The sequence below is a fragment of the Colias philodice genome, chromosome 31 (assembly GCF_061535455.1).
Source record: "Colias philodice isolate Cphi_HAF_F1 chromosome 31, ilColPhil1 Martin Lab GWU primary, whole genome shotgun sequence".
NCBI lineage: Eukaryota > Metazoa > Arthropoda > Insecta > Lepidoptera > Pieridae > Colias > Colias philodice.
The window spans coordinates 594,031-616,581 of record NC_143116.1 but is presented as its reverse complement, the minus strand read 5'-3'; the positions used below and the strand labels follow the sequence as shown (position 1 = coordinate 616,581).

General features: G+C 34.2%; 2 protein-coding genes across 6 annotated transcripts in view; one reads left to right on the top strand and one right to left on the bottom strand.

Moving 5' to 3' along the window:
• Positions 1-1,441: 1,441 nt before the first annotated feature.
• LOC149475003 (ras-related protein Rab-24-like) lies at positions 1,442-12,203 on the bottom strand. Of its 2 annotated transcripts, XR_016318121.1 has the most exons (6): positions 11,897-12,203; positions 11,009-11,097; positions 5,601-5,727; positions 4,884-5,031; positions 4,043-4,448; positions 1,442-3,167 (listed from the first exon to the last, which is right to left on the bottom strand). XR_016318121.1 is itself a non-coding variant. In XM_089713793.1 (5 exons), the coding sequence occupies exons 1-5, from the start codon at positions 12,008-12,010 to the stop codon at positions 4,327-4,329; spliced, it is 600 nt and encodes a 199-aa protein (XP_089569919.1). In that variant the 5' UTR covers positions 12,011-12,203; the 3' UTR covers positions 4,010-4,326. The 2 variants fall into 2 exon arrangements, 1 of the variants encoding a protein (XP_089569919.1); XM_089713793.1 differs by lacking the exon at positions 1,442-3,167 and having other exon boundaries at positions 4,010-4,448.
• Positions 12,204-15,675: 3,472 nt separating this feature from the next.
• Positions 15,676-22,551, top strand: part of LOC149475002 (uncharacterized) — a 29,071-nt gene continuing 22,195 nt past the window's right edge. For 3 of the 4 annotated variants that reach the window (XM_089713862.1, XM_089713861.1, XM_089713865.1), the window contains exons 1-4: positions 15,676-16,064; positions 17,381-17,510; positions 18,421-18,525; positions 22,006-22,119. In XM_089713862.1, coding sequence (XP_089569988.1) covers positions 17,390-17,510; positions 18,421-18,525; positions 22,006-22,119 — 340 coding nt within the window. In that variant the 5' untranslated portion in view covers positions 15,676-16,064; positions 17,381-17,389. The remainder of the gene's footprint in view (positions 16,065-17,380; positions 17,511-18,420; positions 18,526-22,005; positions 22,120-22,551) is intronic. The other variant, XM_089713864.1, reaches the window with a different exon arrangement.

Below are 22,551 nucleotides of genomic sequence, written 5' to 3'. Positions count from 1 at the left end.
TGATGTAAGTTATTGTTATAGGACATCTTTGCTGGTTGGGACGCGACATGCGCTACACAGACCAAAAAGTTTGAGACGATGTAATAAAAGTTTCACTTTATTTTAATCGGTGACGAGGAGCTAAAGCTATGCCCACTTGAACTTTAACTTACCAACACTTACTTAGATAATAATTATAGGTCAATGTATATAAAAATAACAATACTGACTTTTCAAATCACATTGCCAGCTAAAAGGAAGTAAAACAAGAGCTTGCTTTCAATTGGCATATGCTGTAAAAAGATCCAAGCAAGTGGGCATTCGAAAACAATTATATGTACAGCGACTCGTAGACACAAAAAACCATCCGGAATAGGGAAAAGTGAAATGTCGGACAGTAAAATTACGTATAGTGGACAAGCTAGCATTTAGATTAATAGCGTGCCGTACCGGACCGTAAAAAATCGGAATGCCGGACCGTAAAATTCCTTGTAGTGGACAAACGCCCTTAGTAGGTACCACGCGAGTTACCGTTACGATCTTATTATTTTTTATTACATATAAATATAGACTTCAAAAAGAGCATCTAATAATTTTCTTTTGTTATTTCGAATATGGGATAGTTGATTTATAAATAATATCCGTCTTTGTTATTGTTTTATAGCATTCAAATCAATAACACAGAGCAAGTAATATAGATCTATAATAATATACATAAAAATGAATCGCAAAATGTGTTGGTAAGCACATAACTGGACGGCTGAACCGATTTCGTTAATTCTTTTTTTATAATATTCCTTGAATAACGAGGTTGGTTTTTATGGAGAGAAAACTTAAAAACCGGCGAAGCCGGGGCAGACCGCTAGTGCAGTAGTGCATAATAAAATCATAAGTGTTAACGAATAAGTGACGAATAGTAATTTTTTATACATATATTCTTGATGCTGGTAAATAAATATATTATTCAAATCGATCCGTGCGTTTGTCATAATACTTTCATCTGTCTTTTGTCTGTTGTTGAAAATATTGAATGAGTTTTTAAAACTAGGTAGAAATATTGGGGGGAAACAGAAATGATATACAGGGTGTAATCGTTAAGTGTGCACAGGCGATTATTCGGTAACTATTACAGATACAAACAAGTCAATAACTGCGTTAAAAACAACCGACTTCAAACTTTCACTTGCAACATTTACAAATACAGACAAAAATGCTCATAAAATAAAAACTACTGGGCCTATCCGAATAAAATTTTTATGGGACCAATTCGACACCATCCCGCATCGAACAAAAAAAGAATCACGTAAATCGGTCCAGAAACCACGGAGTAATCGGTGTACATACATAAAAAAAAAAAAAAAAAAAACATACCGGCCGAATTGATAACCTCCTCCTTTTTTTTGAAGTCGGTTAAAAAACTACTAACAAGATTATTAAATAAAAAACCATTTAAAAATATATATCAATTTATTAAAATCACATGTAACGCAGCCATTTTATTTATATATTAATGTTTACAAAAAACTAAGTCGAGTTACACTTTTTATAACTTAAGAAATGCTGGACCGATTTAAGTAAAATTTTACAATTTAACATTTTTATTTGACTATTCTCTCTTATTAAATAGCCTGATGATAACAGAATAAGTATTAAAACATTAGAAGTTCTTATTGTATATTGCCTGCAGTTTCATTAAATAAAAAAATACTTATATTAAATTAATAAAAAAAACCTTACACAAATATTTTAAATCTATGTCTAGATGATATAATAAATTATATACGTAAGATATACAGGGTGTCCCACCGTTGGTATACTAAGCTCAAAGGAGGTTATAGTTTTGCATACGCTGAGTACGTAAAAAATACTTATAAAATTCCAGACGCATTTTTTTTTCAAATAGATGAATTCTTAAAACTCTATGTGTACACCGATAACGACCTATCGTTTAAGATTATGTTTTCATAGACAAAATGCTCACATTAGCGAAGCGTATGTCGGCTGCGCGAAGCTAGAGAAGAAAACATGGATTTTAAGTAAAATTTTTGGCGTAATTTGTTGTTTAAGTATTTTTTACGTGATCAGTGTATGCAAAACTACAAGTCCCTTCGCGCTTAGTATACCAATAGTGGGACACCCTGTATAATGGTAATATGGAATATGGTAAATAAAGCATAAAATTTATCATATATTTCAAAATCAAATCATTTGGAACAGGGAGCTACCTTTTCCAAAAATTTAACTGAGATCGATACAGTTATTTAAACACCATGCAGCCAAACATACTAAACAATTAAATTAAATCTTACACTAGTTGCCGTTATACAAAGGTATAGTCTATCATTTAGCAAAATTTTATCAAAATCCGTACAACCATTTAGGCATAACGGATAAATTAGAAAAGTTATTTATATTATCACATTTTTCATTAATTGTATCTTTGGTTTTGATCTGATTATTTACAATTAGTTCATTTACAGAAATATTGAGGACATTTTATTTGTTCGTTTGTAGGTATTTAATAACCAAACCATTGTTCAAATTTATATTACAACTAGCTTTTCACCCGCAGCTTCGCCCGCTTTGTCAAAACCTGCTAATATTATAAATGCGAAAGTTTGTGAGGATGTGTGTGGATGCTTGTTACTCTTTCACGCAAATACTACTGAACCGATTACAATGAAATTTAGCACACATATATAGGGTAACTTGGATTAACAGTGTAATCCAAGTTACCCTATATAGTGTTAATTATTGTTAATTTATTTATATAATGTTAATTTAACACATAGGATAGGTTTTATCCCGGAAATCCTTTGAAAACGCGGGCGAAGCCGCGGGCGGAAATCTTGTATATTATATACAAAAACTCTTGAATCACTCTATCAATAAAAAACGCATCAAAATCGGTTGCGTAGTTTTAAAGATCACAAAGGGACATAGGGTAAGCTTTGTTTTATACTATGTAGTGATCACATTTGGAAAACACTTTATTTTAATACAATCGATATATCGAAGAAATAACAACTTAAATAGAACTTGGCGCCAATTTTTTCATACATTTTCACGAATCGGACGACACTACCCAAACTAAAATACATAAAGCCGTTTAGGCTGGAGAGCTTATATTGCGTTTAAATATCACTGAAATCACGATCAAATCGAGCTCAGACCACGCTCAAATTTTGCTCAAATCGTGCTTACTCGCGCTCAAATCTCGCTTAAACTCAACTTTGCTACATATTCCCAATAACTTTGCAACATATTAAGTCAGCGTTGTTGTTAAATAAATGTTTAATATTTCATAAATCTTGTAAAACGAAACTTAAATCACGCTCAATTTTCGCTTAAACCACGCTTAATGTGTATTTAATTTTATATAAATAAATAAATATTTTCAACAACTCTTTTACTGTTCGTGCTATCCAACTTTGGAACGCTTTACCTGAGAGTGTTAGACGCGCTAAAACGCTCTCCTCTTTTAAATCACTGTTAAAAGATCACTACCTTTCCTTACTGTAGCTTTTTCCCTACCTTTCTGTTTCTGCTTGCTGACATCTGTAACTGTAACCATTGTTTTTGAATGTATTATCATCTGTGCTCTATGGCTTGTGTATAGTATGTATTTTGTAATATGTATGTGTATGTTTAGTATGTATTTAATATTATGTATGTGTATGTACAATATGTATTTTAGTAATATTTTATGTATGTATTTTAGTATGTACCTACATATTTTTGAAGTATATAATATGTAATATTTAGTTTATATAAATATGTGTGTATATGTGTCTATTTTACATTATTTGCAATGTATTGTTATATGTAATTGTAATTATAGTCATTTATTTTGCGCTATCCCACGACCTTCTTACATTTCCTTTCCTACCAGGTTGCCTGGTAGAGATTGCTGTTCAGCAATAAGGCCGCCTTTTGTACAAATGATGCCTTTATAATTTTGTTCTTTTTTTTTCTGCTTTGTCCATTCATGTTTGTACAATGAAGTATTATAAATAAATAAATAAAATAAATAAATAAAAAATAAATAAAGCTGAACTCAAACTTAAATTGCGCTTAAACTCAACTTTCTTGCTAAATAAACGTTCAAAATTTTGTATAGCTCACGCAAAATGACGCTTAATCACGCTCAAATGCCGCTTAAATCCAACATCTGTGCATCATATTAAGTCAACTTTGTTGCTAAATAAATATTCAATATTTTATAAATCACATTTGAATCGCACTCAAATTAAGCTCAAATCCGAAACTCAACTTTTCAACATGCAAATGTGTTGTAAATACAACACAGTATCCAACAACATGTTGCTCAACATGTTGCTCAATATTTTAACAGAAGCAATAATCTCTCTTTTTGTCTTCTCTTTGCAACTGTACTCTTGTCTCTTCTACGTCTTTCATTACTCGAATATCCGCCGCACAATCTTCGACTATCTTTTGGAAGAGTTCCTCTGAAAATGTTTAATTATTTATATGAATAAATATTATAGTAAAAACTTACTTTTATAAGAAGTAATTATTTTATTGAACCGATTGTTGATAAGTGTACAAAGTTTTGGGTTCGATTCCCGCTGGAGACGAAAAACGAAATGTCTCGGTCTGGCAGGACACAGAAGGCTGATCACCTACTTGTCCCTAAAGAAAATCGATCAGTGAAACAGATGTATAAATAATGCATCTGCCCCTTACCCCGCTAAAGGACATGGGACTTCACTTTTAGTACAAAGTTCCATTTAAATTGGATTTAAGCGGATTTTTTTTCTTTCTAAATAATAAATGATTTGATTTTTTTCACGTCGAGGCGCGATCGACTTATTTATATTCTTAAAAAATTCTCATTTATTAATCATTTCAGTGCTACAAAACTAAAAATTATTAATACTTACCAACATTTTCACCAGTTTTACTACTTGTTAAAAAGTGTCCATGAAGACCTTGTGAATATGTTTCAATGATGTCTTCTGGCACTTCCCGTTTGTTTATGGCCGAGTCGAGTAAATCTTTTTTAGTACCGCAGAGGTATACTTTGCAGTCCTGGGAAATTATATAAAATATTATTACGTATAATATTATAACTTAAGAGTTTGTTTGTTTGAACGCGTTGATCTCAGGAACTATTGGTCCGATTTGAAAAATTCTTTCGGTGTTAGATAGCCCATTTATCGAGGAAGGCTATAGACTATACATCATCGTGCTAAGACCAATATGAGCGGAGCAATGCAGGTGAAACCGCGGGGCACAGCTAGTATAAAATATTGGTGGTAAATGTTAAAAATAAGTTACGACGATTCAAAAGTGCTTCTAGAAGACTAATTGAATAAATAAATGTTTGAGTTTGAGTATTATTATTTATCCCTACTTAATATTATAAATGCGAAAGAAACTCTGTCTGTCTGTCTGTCTGATACGCTTTCCCACTTAAACCTCTCAACCGATTTTGATGAAATTTGGCACAGACAATCTTTAGACCCTTAGAAAGAACATAGGCTACCTTTTATCAAAACACCACGCGGACGAAGCCGCTGGCGGAAGCTAGTTATTTTATAATAATAAATAAATGTCATATCAATCATATTATATCTATTATTTATTTTATTCTATACCTCTTCAACAGTCCTCAACTCTTGCAACCAATGTCGCAACCGAGCCCATGATTGTATACAACTCGGCTCGTAACAAACGATCGCTGCGTGCGCTCCCCTGTAGTACATGCGCGTCATTGCTTCGTATCTGAAAATATATACAATATTATAACATTTTATAATTAAAAAAAATTGATAATAATACAGTATATAAATACTATTTTAAAGAAGTGATTGAAAGTGACCCTGCCTTCCAAGCTAGTGGTTGTGGGTTCGAGTCCCACCCAGGGCAAATATTTGTGTGATGAACATAGATGTTTGCTCGTATTTATTTAAAAATTATATATGTATGTATATCGGCCATCTGGTTTCCATAACACAAGTGAAAGCTTAGTATGGGATCAGATCATTGTCGTGTGTGAAAATTGTCCTGAAATATTTATTTATTTTATATGCATGGATATAATATTATACATTTTTAAAGAGTAGAAAAAATTCGATCACGAGGCGGGATTCGAACCCGCATCCTTTCACGCCAATCCGGGGCGGATGCCTGACCAATTCGGCCACTCGTTATCCCGCCAGAGCAATCGAATCTATTCTCTTAGTTTACACCGCATCCTTACTCCCTTAGAGCGTATACGCACTATGCGGGTAGCCGCAATGCGGGTAGCCGTCCGGCTGACCGCAAGCACAATTATGTACGTAATATTCATTTCTATGCGCACTGTGCGGTCTGCGGTAGCCGCATCGCAGTGCGCATAGAAATGAATATTACGTACATAATTGTGCTTGCGGTCAGCCGGACGGCTACCCGCAATGCGGCTACCCGCATAGTGCGTATACGCTCTTAAGGCCGATTTTTCAATGCTTGGATAAAACTTATCCGTCTAATAAAGTATTACACAATAATATTAAGGACGCGTTTACGAATCTGACAAAAATACGCAGTTTTTCAGTGCATTTTGCGGCGAAATAGTACAAAACCAAATATAACTAATAATTACCATAAATAGATTACTCCTTAATCTTTAAATGGTACTATATTTTAAGTCGAAAATTTTGGTTTTTAATATTGAAAAAAATAATTTCCGTTGCCTCTTCACCCAAAATTGACAATATCGTGCTGAATAAACGAACATTTTTCTTGTATTTAATAAAACAAATTGATTTATTTAAAAATATTTTAAGTAAGTAGACATGTCTAACTCAAAAAGGTACTAGATAAAACTATCAGAATGTTACAAATAGGCTGAGAAAAAAATGAAAATGAAACCTTATTTTTTCACATATTTAGTTGTAACGCGTGATACTTATTGGATTGAAATAAGGGTTATTTTACCGGCGCATCTTGATTTATTGCACAAAAATTTGTAATGAAATATTTTAGTCTGCGCTCGGCCGCCGTTGTGAGTGGACACTGTGACGCTTGTAAGCAGCTCCTCGTTTACGAAAAGATCACTGTACGAATACAAAATATTTCACCTAATAAACTTGATCCTTCACGCATTTATTTTATTTATAGATTTTATACTTATGGGATTATAAATTTCATATTTAGTTTCTGACTTGATGGAGTGACCTGAACGTATACTTCGAAGACTGCTACTGGAACTAATAGACGAGTAGAGCTAGGTATGCCGAGTTTGGGCTCGTTTTGTTAGTTATGTTGAGACCTTACCTCCGGACTTGATGGAGTGACCTGAAGGTGTACTTCGAAGACGGCTACTGGAACTAATAGACGAGTAGAGCTAGGTATGCCGAGTTTGGGCTCGTTTTGTTAGTTATGTTGAGACCTTACCTCCGGACTTGATGGAGTGACCTGAAGGTGTACTTCGAAGACGGCTACTGGAACTAATAGACGAGTAGAGCTAGGTATGCCGAGTTTGGGCTCGTTTTGTTAGTTATGTTGAGACCTTACCTCCGGACTTGATGGAGTGACCTGAAGGTGTACTTCGAAGACGGCTACTGGAACTAATAGACGAGTAGAGCTAGGTATGCCGAGTTTGGGCTCGTTTTGTTAGTTATGTTGAGACCTTACCTCCGGACTTGATGGAGTGACCTGAAGGTGTACTTCGAAGACGGCTACTGGAACTTATAGACGAGTAGAGCTAGGTATGCCGAGTTTGGGTACGTTTTGTTAGTTATGTTGAGACCTTACCTCCGGACTTGATGGAGTGACCTGAAGGTGTACTTCGAAGACGGCTACTGGAACTAATAGACGAGTAGAGCTAGGTATGCCGAGTTTGGGCTCGTTTTGTTAGTTACGTTGAGACCTTACCTCCGGACTTGATGGAGTGACCTGAAGGTGTACTTCGAAGACGGCTACTGGAACTAATAGACGAGTAGAGCTAGGTATGCCGAGTTTGGGCTCGTTTTGTTAGTTACGTTGAGACCTTACCTCCGGACTTGATGGAGTGACCTGAAGGTGTACTTCGAAGACTGCTACTGGAACTAATAGACGAGTAGAGCTAGGTATGCCGAGTTTGGGCTCGTTTTGTTAGTTACGTTGAGACCTTACCTCCGGACTTGATGGAGTGACCTGAAGGTGTACTTCGAAGACGGCTACTGGAACTAATAGACGAGTAGAGCTAGGTATGCCGAGTTTGGGCTCGTTTTGTTAGTTATGTTGAGACCTTACCTCCGGACTTGATGGAGTGACCTGAAGGTGTACTTCGAAGACGGCTACTGGAACTAATAGACGAGTAGAGCTAGGTATGCCGAGTTTGGGCTCGTTTTGTTAGTTACGTTGAGACCTTACCTCCGGTCTTGATGGAGTGACCTGAAGGTGTACTTCGAAGACGGCTACTGGAACTAATAGACGAGTAGAGCTAGGTATGCCGAGTTTGGGCTCGTTTTGTTAGTTACGTTGAGACCTTACCTCCGGACTTGATGGAGTGACCTGAAGGTGTACTTCGAAGACTGCTACTGGAACTAATAGACGAGTAGAGCTAGGTATGCCGAGTTTGGGCTCGTTTTGTTAGTTACGTTGAGACCTTACCTCCGGACTTGATGGAGTGACCTGAAGGTGTACTTCGAAGACGGCTACTGGAACTAATAGACGAGTAGAGCTAGGTATGCCGAGTTTGGGCTCGTTTTGTTAGTTATGTTGAGACCTTACCTCCGGACTTGATGGAGTAACCTGAAGGTGTACTTCGAAGACGGCTACTGGAACTAATAGACGAGTAGAGCTAGGTATGCCGAGTTTGGGCTCGTTTTGTTAGTTATGTTGAGACCTTACCTCCGGAATTGATGGAGTGACCTGAAGGTGTACTTCGAAGACGGCTACTGGAACTAATAGACGAGTAGAGCTAGGTATGCCGAGTTTGGGCTCGTTTTGTTAGTTACGTTGAGACCTTACCTCCGGACTTGATGGAGTGACCTGAAAGTGTACTTCGAAGACGGCTACTGGGACTAATATACGATACGATGATAGTGGTAATATAATGTATCTATCTATTTATAATCAATGTGTAGAGTAGAGTAGTGTAGGGTAGGATAGATAGGGTAGGGTTATGTAGGGTAAAAGATAAAAAAATGGATAAAACTCACGAAAAACAATTCTTTTTAATTAATTCTTAGTTTTCATTATATTACTATGGCAATTTGATGAATGTTCCTGTAGTTCCATATTTCTTTTGAATCTTGGATCGGTCAATTCTGGAAGGAGGCTGTTCTTATAAAATGGAATTAAATGTGTCTTCATGTTCTCCTTCAAAAATTGATCGTCATATCTTTCCAGTTGCCCTTCGGGTGTATCATCACGACTACCTTCACGTAGCTCTAATCGTCTATTAGTCCCAGTAGCCGTCTTCGAAGTACACTTTCAGGTCACTCCATCAAGTCCGGAGGTAAGGTCTCAACGTAACTAACAAAACGAGCCCAAACTCGGCATACCTAGCTCTACTCGTCTATTAGTTCCAGTAGCCGTCTTCGAAGTACACCTTCAGGTCACTCCATCAAGTCCGGAGGTAAGGTCTCAACATAACTAACAAAACGAGCCCAAACTCGGCATACCTAGCTCTACTCGTCTATTAGTTCCAGTAGCCGTCTTCGAAGTACACCTTCAGGTTACTCCATCAAGTCCGGAGGTAAGGTCTCAACATAACTAACAAAACGAGCCCAAACTCGGCATACCTAGCTCTACTCGTCTATTAGTTCCAGTAGCCGTCTTCGAAGTACACCTTCAGGTCACTCCATCAAGTCCGGAGGTAAGGTCTCAACGTAACTAACAAAACGAGCCCAAACTCGGCATACCTAGCTCTACTCGTCTATTAGTTCCAGTAGCAGTCTTCGAAGTACACCTTCAGGTCACTCCATCAAGTCCGGAGGTAAGGTCTCAACGTAACTAACAAAACGAGCCCAAACTCGGCATACCTAGCTCTACTCGTCTATTAGTTCCAGTAGCCGTCTTCGAAGTACACCTTCAGGTCACTCCATCAAGTCCGGAGGTAAGGTCTCAACGTAACTAACAAAACGAGCCCAAACTCGGCATACCTAGCTCTACTCGTCTATTAGTTCCAGTAGCCGTCTTCGAAGTACACCTTCAGGTCACTCCATCAAGTCCGGAGGTAAGGTCTCAACATAACTAACAAAACGAGCCCAAACTCGGCATACCTAGCTCTACTCGTCTATTAGTTCCAGTAGCCGTCTTCGAAGTACACCTTCAGGTCACTCCATCAAGTCCGGAGGTAAGGTCTCAACGTAACTAACAAAACGAGCCCAAACTCGGCATACCTAGCTCTACTCGTCTATTAGTTCCAGTAGCCGTCTTCGAAGTACACCTTCAGGTCACTCCATCAAGTCCGGAGGTAAGGTCTCAACATAACTAACAAAATGAGCCCAAACTTGGTACACGTAGCTCTAATCATCTATTAGTTCCAGTAGCCGTCTTCGAAGTACACTTTGGCAAGTACTTGTTTACCAATCAATCACTGTCCAATGAAATTAGGTAAATGGTATCTACTTTTGTGACCATTCAACGTTACAAACAAATCAAAGTAAATTAAAAAAAAAAACATGGCAATAAAAATAAGTTCAATTATCAAGTCGTGTCAGTTTAGTCATAATTTCGTCGTTTCTCGCATTTCGCTGTGTGTGTGAGCCGTGCACGTGTAGTAGTAAGACTCAAAACGTAAAATTGATGCGCGTCAATTTGTATATGCGTCCTTAAAATGTCACGTAAACTGTCAATACGGGAAATTAGAACACGTTTTTAAAATGGTAGTTTTATACATTATTCAATGAATAAGTTTTATCCAAGCATTGAATAATCGGCCCTTAGTCACATAATACATTATATTATATACAGTGTTCCACTCCTGTTGGTCTTAGTGTGATGATATTGGGCCAGTAGTTTCCGAGATTAGTGCTTTCAAACAAACAAACTCTTCAGCTTTATAATATTAGTATAGATAAAAAAAACATACCTTTCACTGCCTGCAGTATCCCATATTCCTACATTAAATGGTTTTCCATTCACATACATAGTTTTTGCACAGAATGCTGCTCCTATTGTCTGAAAGTATAAGTGATATATAATTAAAAAAAAATTTTTTTTGAAGTGAAAACTTCTTTAGCGGCGTTGAGCACTTTTTCTGTAATGGGTATAAAATCTTAGACTCGCGTCAGGACACGTGACCTGATCGAAAAAGCGTAAGACGGATACCATTCCAAAATATCAAACATGCTCAACGTTAATAATCAAGTTTTCACTTCTGCCGGCACTCCCCCAGTGCAACCCATCTTTTTTTTAATAATATTATTTTTAGATAAAACAATTAAATGTGTGACTAAACATTTAATTAGGTTAATGATTAAAATATCAAAATAAAATATTACACCATATCATGAAATTTAAAATAAAAATTAATTATTAAAACATGCTCATTATTTCGCAAGCCGTGTGTAAATTTTTGAAGTTCAAGGCGCGTTGAGAGTAAATTTTCAAGGTCGCGTCATGGCGCAACTGTCACGTCATGGAGTTAGGCGACGATTTTGTTATCTTTGAATCTTGCCAAAAAAGTTTCACTTGACAATAACTTAAAAACTACACAACTATTTTCTAATTATTTTTCAGATAAATTCACATCATATCCAAGTCACTTTAAATTTGATTTTCAAACTTAACTTTGGTGAATTCACATTGAATAGTAGTTAAATAATTAAAATGCAATTGATGTAATAATTCGTCAAGCTGACGAAATAAATTTATCGCAAATAAACATCAAGATAGGTACTTAATTGAAAACATGTTTTTTAAATACCATGACATAGCATTTGTTTACAAAACAAAATAATTATTTTAATTTACTTACGTTTTGGTAAGGCGTTGTAGCATTAAATCTACAACTAACGAATCTTAATACCAAACTTGTCTTCCCTACATGTTCGCTGCCTAATAAAACTATTTTAAAATCACACCGACTCATTTTTATTATTCTTATATCTATAATTTTAAAATTGTACACAATTCTTACAGCTTAAAAATAACTATGAGTATTAATTAAGTCTTCTTGAATCATGTCTTTATCTTTCCAAGTCTATAAGATCAATAAAATTTGTAAGATTATATTTTATTCTGATATAGCATAACATAGGTATTCAAAATACAAACAAAAATGAGTAATCAATCATGATTTTGACATTTGACAAATTGAAAATGACAGGTCTCTTTTTTTTCTAACCAAGACCGTGATATTCATGTGATATTTAATTCAGTATTGCCAGTATACAATATATAAATATCAAATTGAAAATTTTAGGTCGGCTTTTGCTTTCAAAACAACAAATCAATAGCAATAAGATAGCACTGCTTTAACTGATTTTAAATATGTGCAATTATTGTATGAATACTCTAAGGTGAAAGTCCAAGCAATGGTAAATAAACGTTAATTTTTTTCATTTTATAATATAAAATAAAAATATTATATCAACAACTCTTTTACAATACTCATTACTCGGTTATAGAAATAGACATTTTGGGGCGATACTCTTGAATAAAAATTATAATATGTAGTGAAATCCGTTTAGACTTTAGAGTTGTCCCAAGTATAGAATTATCGATATTGGTAATCATTCATTCACTTCATTCCATGCGAAGGCGTAAGATTGATTTTTACCCTTTAAACACATAATTCAATGATTAAAATAGTATAGAAAGTAGGAAAGTAAGTAGATTATTCTCTATCTTGTATTATATGTATTGTATTACGATAAAAAATTATCGTTTAGATATTATCTTTTGTTACAACTAACTGGGCAGCTGGCACTAATGTGTACCTATTGATTTATTTGAAGTGTTTTATCGACTTTTTCCTGATAACGTATTGGACCTATTGGTGTTGGCGTACAATTATTATCAATGTTTATTTTTTTGTATCTATACTTCGTATAGTTGAATAAAATTTCTAAAGTATCTAATGGAATAATGGTTTTATTTATGAATTCCTTTTACGTAGGAAAGTGGTAGAGAGCGCTCGGTGGCCGACTGTACTGGACATCTTTGACTGAGACCACAGGCTGAGACAATAACAACAACAACATCCAGGAAAAATATTTGCTGAATAGTTCCCTAACATAGCACCGTTTCATTGTCATAACTCATAGCAGAAGACTATGTACCTAGCTAATGTATTTATAACGTTAGAAGATAATTAACGCTGTAATTACCAAGTAATTAATTACTTAATGAATACTGTATAATGATAGAAACTTGTTTTCAAAGTGTTAAAGAAAAAATGATGCTTGTTATGCTATTGGTATTTTTGATTGAAAGGTGTTGTAATATTCGATTTAAATGTGCGAATAAATATTTACATGAATATTATCACAAAAATATCGATGTAACTATGAAAAAAGGCACAATGCTGACAAAAAATTATTCACTGCAAAAGCTATTTCAGACACAGTGTGTTAATTTTTTGTGCCCTTTTTTCATATGATATCAATTTATTAAAATAATTTTATAATCGATAATCGGATATCAGCACATTATTGGTTATTTATTTATTGTTAAACCAAGAATAAAACAACATTCATTATAATTTTTTCTGTTCGTTCCAGCTAATCCCCGATAATTTTCCCTAATTAGACGTACTTTTATTAATGCATTACTTAAATAATATCTAAATGCCACATAAATGCATAAAATGTCCATATCATAGTGTTGTATCGAAGCGCATCGGAAACGGTTAGATTTAGAATTTTTATGTCTATATTGTGTAGGTCAGAAATTTGATGATTATTTTTAATTTTTATACCCCTAACTGTGAAAAATGTTATAGTAATAGTGACCTGGCAAAATAATGGGCGAAAGGCCAGCATAAATGTGTTATGCTTAAAAATGAAATAAAAGTTTAAAAATATTTATATACTTAATTATTCATTACACCTAGTTACGTACCTCAGTTTCGTATACAATACACTGTAAAGTGTAAATCATTTGAAACATATAAATATCCTGAATAAATTGCGTTTTGAATCCGATTTATTAATCCAAAACATTCGCTAAGGACATAATAAAATACGCTGATATACCTTATTCCTAGATTTAATAAGAAAATTGATAAAGATGTTTCGTTTCAGCATGGGCATATCAATATGAGTCTCAATGAAATGTAATAATAGAGAGCCCATACTCTGATTTGACATTTTCAATTATAGGGAAAGGTCATGGATAAATATGAATGCATCTAAATGCGGACTGAAATGAATTGCATAGAGGGCCTCTAGAGAGATGTAATATATAAAAATATGTTACGTTTTATTATGAAATATTCAGATGTTAGAAGACAAAATATTATGACTGTGATGTTAACTACTCAATTTCCTTATTTTGATGTCTTTGAGTATTACAGGCTACATTAATTATATACATAATCAATTATGAATTCAAGTTAGTTCCTTACTATCTAAAAGACATAAGTTAAAATTAATTAATTTAAATAATCGATAGGGTAAGAACAACTTGAAGTTGAAAGGTCAATGAACTAGAGATACCCGTCTAATAACCCTCTTGTCTGTCTGGTGCTTATTTGATAAAAATAAAATACCAAAATGAAAAATAAAATATGTATAAATAAACTGTTTACTTCATTAAAATGCCCTACACCGAAACGCAGAATTTTACCTGTTTCTGAACATTAGCGATGCTTGATAAAAAGGGTGTATAAAATTAAGTTGAATGCATGTTGAATGCAAACATTTATTGACTCATGCGCTGGAATATCCACCTTTTGGTTTGAAGAATAACCGATTAAGTGTAATATTATCGTGAGAAACAATATTAATGTAATAATTAATAATCTTTTACTACTGGAACCTAAAAATGACCAAATGTACAAAAAAAAAGTTCTCGAAGGAAAACATAAATGATCATAAATAAACGTTATACCATTTTATTATTACTAAACAATTTCATAACAAAATAAAATTATACACAGGAAAATCGTTTTATAACTCGTTAACTCTAGATCAATAAAAACGTGAGCGAGTGAATAAACAATCGAGCAAGGTGAAACCACACAAAAGGAGTAACCTCGTCACAACTCATACTACGCGATAACAGGCGTGTTATCAAACTTGAAGTAATAATACAATGCCAACTCAGCGGGCCGACCTACCTATAACTATCGTTTTTGTACACTGCTTCCACCAATACTTGTCTCTCCCACACCCATGCGAATGTTGCTGGTTTAGTCTACAAAAAATAATTTTATCGATAACTAATTAAAATCTAAACATATATATTACATCACTAAAAAAGTTTTACGATTTTTATTTCGTATATAATTATTTTTTTAATTTTGTTTTTACGAATTTGATGATTAGGCTATTACACAACAAAATTACGGAGCCCTTCTCTTACTGTTTATTTACGATTTCCTTTCTATATCTCTTAAAACAAACACACACAATAATAGACTTTATTGCGTTGAGATAAAGTTTGTATTTCAATGTCAAAATTGGAACTGTTCCGACGTTTGTACGTAATCTGTAAAATGGTGTCACGTCATATGGAACTGACAAGATTATACGCAATGTTGCCATCGCGAAAATGATTTTGTCTTTTTCACTCTTCTCCAAGGCAGTAGCATCACCTTCTTTCTGAAGTAATGGACGTTGGGACAGTTTTTAGGTTTTGCAAATTTTGTTTATATCTACGACAATCGCGCTTGTAAACTTTTGTTATTACTTTTAAAACGGTTCCCATTGCACAATTATGTAGTGCGTGTATTAAATAACGACTGTAATAGCGTGTATAACTAGTTTTCACGTAGGTTTGATTTGCACCATTTTATGTTCAATTGATTCGACGATACTAAGCTAAATTTTTTCTTACGATTATTGTTTTATACGCATTATCGTTGCTAATATTAAGTTTTAACTTCATTGTAAGGTATATTATAAGTGGTTTCGTGCAAGTTTTCTTGTGTCGTATTTCTACCAAGTTTTTCGTGTAATAAAATGGATTCTATGTAATAGGTAAGTAAGTTCTTTATAGGTTTTTGTCTTGATAAGAAATGTAATTATACTTTGCACGAGGCAAGTTTTAACAAACATTAATGTTTATTGGAAAATTCTGTCATACTTAATTTTTGTCATTATTATGCCTGAAGAAGTGTTGTGTTGCAACTAAGACCAGATTAAGAACTAAATTGTTATTTCATCTTATAAGAAAGCAGTATAAACCAGAAAAACCTTGCCTTGAGTGCTAAAATTAAAATGTAATTAATAAAAAGTAAACAATAGGAAAAACTCTTTCAGATATTGAATGAGGAAAGTTGAAAATCATATTGATTATCAATAACTTTGTTTGTACTTGTTATAAATCAGTATGGTTACAAAATTGGTAATTTATAAGCCTGCATTGACTAAAAATATTGTGAAGTAAACCTAAATGACAACTTTACTGACAACTAATTCATCCACAAAAAAATTAAATCCGAAGTTACTTCTAACAATATATATATTACAATTTGTTCACAATTTATGTGCAAATAAATTCACATACATACTTTTTAAATAATAAAAACATGAATTGAATTTATACATGAGCTAAATTTCATTTGAAACTGATCAGCTGTTTTCAGATGGAAGAATAATGATTGATCCATACATACTTTGATTCTTGCCAATGTTTACATTTTGAATGTACCTTAATATCCTCAAATTTACTATATTTAAACTATTATTATAACTATTAAACAATTTATTATGGCTTAAAAATAACAGAAAGAATATAATATCAGCTTATAATTTGGCTAAACTGTACTTGTTCGATAAAGTATATTTTTGACAATTTTATGTTCAAAAAGTGTCCAAAGCAAAACTTTGCCTTTGCATGTATTAGGCAGAGTCTTCTATTAAGTGATTCAATAGACTTTAAACATTACTGCTACAACATAAGGTGTAAATTTCAATGAATGTTCTATACAACGCCGTCAGAAGTTGTGTATAGTATGTCAATGTATACCACTCAATCAGCAAGTTAGAGCTTTTTTTTTTCCATTGTGAAGAGCTCATTTTTGATTATCAGGAGGCACTTCCCTATTTTTCATGGCAAATATAATCTTTTAACACGTTTTTATTAACTTCACCTGTATGTTTGTATGTATCTGACATGTTTTGAATACAAGTAACACTTTCAAACGTACAGATTTATTTCAGATTTTGTACACTTGTTCTTTTAATTATATTAATGTTTGAAAAAAAAGTGTCAAGTATACATATACAAATATACATATAACTTGTCACTTACCGGTTACCATACACTTACACTCGATTATAACACATTTCAGCTGATCACAATGGCCCTGTGTGAAAGTCAGCTAGATTCAGTCATGCAACTGCAAGATGCAAGGGAGAGTAGCTCTCCGGACAAGAAGCCGAAGGTGGAGCCCAATGGAGATATATACGGGTTGGATAATGGTTAGTGTCATATCTGTGTGTATAATATCTATGGGCGTATTCAGAAAGAAAGCTTGAAACTTATAAGCGCTTATCGGCGCATGTCAGCGCTGGTAACCCGCGCAGGAAAATATATGAACATGCGCCGATAAGCGCTGATCGGCGCCGACAAGTTCCGACAAGCTTCAACAAGCGTTGGTCAGCGCTGGGCGCTGCCATATAAAATTTGTTTTGGTCTGCTTCAACCTTCTTCCTTTGTGTAGAATGAACCATCGTTGACAAGCGCCGATAAGCGCTTATAAGTTTCAAGCTTTCTTTCTGAATATGCCCTATGGTAATATGGTTGCGGGGAAAATTTTTATGTTGTTTGTAGGAAAAAATACTCAAAAAGTACCCCATTGGTTTTTTTAAATACCATTAGGTAGTAGTTCTAGCTATGTTATATTTAGCATTGCATTTTTGTCATTGGATTTTTTTATTGTCTACAATGGTGAAGTTGGAGACGAAAGCTGTAAAATTTCAGCTTTTATGATTTGAATAAACTTTAATATTTATATTTTTTTATATATTGTAGTTGTAATACTGACATTATTAAAAAGAGCAACTATGAAGTTTCGTTCTTCTCCATAGATACTGCTTTCCGAATCGGTGGTAAATGTTTAAAAATAATATGTAAAAATATGGCGTTTTAAAAGTGCTTCTCGAAGAAGTCTAATTGAATATAGACAGACCATTCCTGTGGGATTTCCGGGATAAAAAGTAGCCTGTGTCTCATTCTGGGTTTTCAGCTACCTACACACCAAATTTCATTGTCATCAGTTCAGTGGTATAAGCGTGAAAGAGTAACAAACATCCATCCATACTTACAAACTTTGGTATTTATAATATTAGTATGATATGATTATTACTTACATACAAACTATATTTTCAGCACCCCCCCTACCGCTTAGCGTGGACTATCGTTCCCCGGTCTCGCATTTTATACCGCCGGCTGTAGAATTGTATGCAGCGAGACACAAACCGGAGATAAGTGTCGGTAAGTTATTGTAAAGTACCCGCATTAGTTTAATTTTTAAAGTACCCGCATTTTTACGTTTTTGGAATAATGAAATTTTAGAAAAAAATTGCGGGTAGTTGAACGGACAATCATTAATTTAAGATTTATTAATAAAACTTTTTTGGCAATAAATTCTATTTTTTCTTTCATTCTGCATTTAGTTGCATATTAGATGGCAATCTTAATGTAGATATTTCATGTTATTGTATGATGAAATTGACTGACCGGTTGGCTTGGTTGGTATTGACCCTGCTTTCCAAGCCAGAGGTTGTGGGTTCGATTCCCACCCAGGGCAAATATTTGATGATGAACATAGATGTTTGCACTGTGTCTGGATGTTAATTATCTATATATTAAGTACTTATTTAAAAATTATTTAAGTATGTTTATCAGCCATCTGGTTTCCATAACACAAGCGAAAGCTTAGTATGGGATCAGATCGTGCCGTGTGTGAAAATTGTCCTGAAATATTTATTTATTTATTTATGATCATTTATCAAAGTCCATCTTTACTTAATATAAAATAACAGTTAAAATATAAAATTTCGTTGTTTCAAAAATGTTAATAAATTTAATAAGCATGCACATTTAGTATGTAGTTTATTGTAGATTTTAATTTAAGATGGAGTAATTTAGTTTTCATTGTATCCATGTTTTATTATACTATGTAGTTTTGTGGTTTACTAGCTGCTCCGCGCGTATTCACCCCCGTGGCTCCACTCCTGTTGGTCGTAGCGTGATGATATATAGCCTATAGCCTTCCTCGATAAATGGGCTATCTAACACCGAAAGAATTTTTCAAATCGGATCAGTAGTTCCCGAGATAAGCGCGTTCAAACAAACAAACTCTTCAGCTTTATAATATTAAGTATAGTTTTAAATAATTCAAAAAATTATGCTTAGGTTATGAATGAGTAATAAGATTATCACATACTTGTCTGCAAAGAAAGTCGATCAGTGTAACAGATGTATGCATCTGCTACTATATTACTTAAAAGTAAAATATTACAAGGGAATATAGTGGAGTTACTATAACGTCTTATAGCAGTATTATTTCCAGTGTAGGAAAGTGAGAGCTAGACGACCTATATCATTTTTGAAGTGAAACTTCTTTATCGGAGTTGGAAAAAAATTTAGTGTAACATTTTTTCGTTACGCGTGACATTTTTCCGTTACGCGCCATCTTGTTCTTATCCCTACCACGCGTGATTCGATGTATTTCTGTGAAGTTGCATATAGTAAATTATTTTTTGAAAAATAAGGTTATAAAGAAGTTTCACTTCTTACGTGTGTATTCTAGTACACGCACACATTTTTGAAGTGAAACTTCTTTATCAGGGTTGGACAAAAATTTAGTGTAACATTTTTGCGTTACACCGTACGCGTAACATTTTTGCGTTACGCCGTACGCGTGACATTTTTGCGTTACGCCATACTCGTGACATTTTTAAGGTCATAAAGATGTTTCACTTCTTACGTGTGTATTCTAGTACACGCACACATTTTTTTTTATCAATATAAGTATTTAATTAAAAATTATATATTATGTATGTTTATCAGCCATTTGGTTTCCATAACACAAGCGAAAGCTTAGTATGTGTTCAGATCGTGCCGTGTGTGAAAAATTACCTGAAATATTTATTTATTTATTTATTATAGCGCTGTCACTTTTCCACACTGGAAATACTACTGCTATAAGACGTAATGGTTCGAGGTTGAGCAGTTTTTAAATTATGTTTGCAGTAGTTTTAGATATAGCATGTAGTTTTTGTATTACGTAGTATTTTAAATGTGTATGGTATCATTTTTTAAAAATAAGTGTGTATGTGAAAGCATGTTATGTTTTTGGTGTTATTGCATTTTTCAAATTATCTATTTTTCATAAAATATAAAGAGACGAATGTCGTTTAGCCGTTTTTGAGATTATTTTTAATGTGACATGTTTTCATAGGTTATAGATGGTGGATCATAGACATTAATCATCGTACCATAAACTATAGTTTCGCATCACAGATTAGCATAGTCATAAATCACAATATCATCACACGTCACATCATAGACTAATTATACTATCGTAGATTGATCATAGACTAACGATGTCACGTCATATAGACCATAGAGCTCACATATAGAGTCTCATAACTCTGGAACGCAGGCGAAGCCGCGAATAAAAAGTTATAGTTTCTCGATAAATCATGAACTATGCATATACTGTAGACTTTATATCCAAGCTTGTATCGTTGGAATCTTCTCGTCAAATATACGTAGTGTTAAAGACTTATTAAGCTATTGCATAGCATCTATCGCGGGCCTTGAGCGCGGGGATCGAATCGAGAAATTCCGTAACGAAAAAACCTCACGCTCCCCACTCGGACGGACACGGAGTTGATCTTGAAGGCATGCTATGCAATAGCTTTATCGCGGCAGTCCCCGAGTGCTACACGTCTTTTTTGTTCTATCGTTTCATAGAGGATAGTCATTGCATCATAGACAAGCCTATATTCTAAACTATTCACATCACACTCTACACTCTATATTCATTCACAACTTAACACCGTCGTAGTCTGTAGACTACATGTGAAACATAGATACGAGATTAGTCGATAGCATAGTCCCGAAACAGAATCTAGGCGATATAAGCGAATATAGGCCTTAGAATACATATAGGTACATATGTAAACTTAAGTAGAAGCGGCACACGCGTAAAAATAAGTTCCGTCTGAAGTAAGCTAATTAGCCGGGTTGCGTTTAGGTTGCTAACTCTTTTCGGTTTAAATGTATATTCTATCTTTGTCTCACCACGGAATACGTGAATGCGTACGTAACTATGTATGTGTGTGTGTAGAATGTTTATGTAGATAACGCGGAACGGCTTAAACTGCAAGTTATACCGCATCTACGTTAGTTTATATATGTATTCTAACGGTGAATTTACATCGAACGAGCGATTGCTCATTCAACCCCACTATGTCAAATTCTTTTAGTGTAAACAGGCGTAGAGCATTCTTTCGTCGTTCTTAGTGCGCTCGAAAAGATTATACGTAATGTTCTAATCCATACCTACTATATACTATATAATATTATAAATGCGAAAGTAACTCTGTCTGTCTGTCTGTTACTCAATCACGCCTAAACTACTGAACCAATTTGCATGAAATTTGGTATGGAGATATTTTGATACCCGAGAAAGGACATAGGCTACCTTTTATTGCGAAATATGTACCACGGGTGAAGCCGGGGCGGACCTCTAGTATTAAATAACACTGAATACGAGTTTTACGTTTACACTAAAAAGTCATGAAAGAATGGTCTCGCTAGAGCAAGAGCGTTTTCTATAGCGAGAGTTGCTCTAGCTCTGTGTTCGTTCGATGTAAATGCACTGCAAGGGCGATAGCATAGTTTGCATAGGTTGCATGATAATTTGTAGCTTTTTTTTGTTCTCTCGATAAATTCGCGTAGTGCCAGAGAGCGTGCTTATGCCGGCGAAGCGAAAACGCGGCAGGCCACGTGTTGATAAGACGTCGCCGGAGTATCTGGCCAACTTGGCAGCGAGGCGACAGGCTAAGGAGATGGGTATGTGTGTGTTAGGGGCGATAGGGTTGTCGCTTGCGAGTTTTTGATAGGGTTGCGAAAAAAAAATTTTTTTTTGGGATTTTGCGGGTTTTTTTTTGTGGAAAGTGTGTGTAGAAATCTTATTGAATCTTTTTATTGAAGTTCTTAATTATGACAGGAAAATGCTTGTTTATTAATTGAGAATATCAACGATTGAAAATTAAAAGTTGAGTTTTAAATATATTGTTAAATTACGTTAAAATCTAATATGTAGTATCTCTTACTCTCCTTAAAATATCCAAGTGACAACCCTAGCTGTAGTGCATGTGATTTTTTTTACTTATATTAAGTACAAGTAGAAAGTGCATTTTAGTATTAGTAAAAAAATACTTAGATTGATTATAAGATTTTATTTTATGATTACTCGTCGCATTATTTAAACAGTGTTTTTAT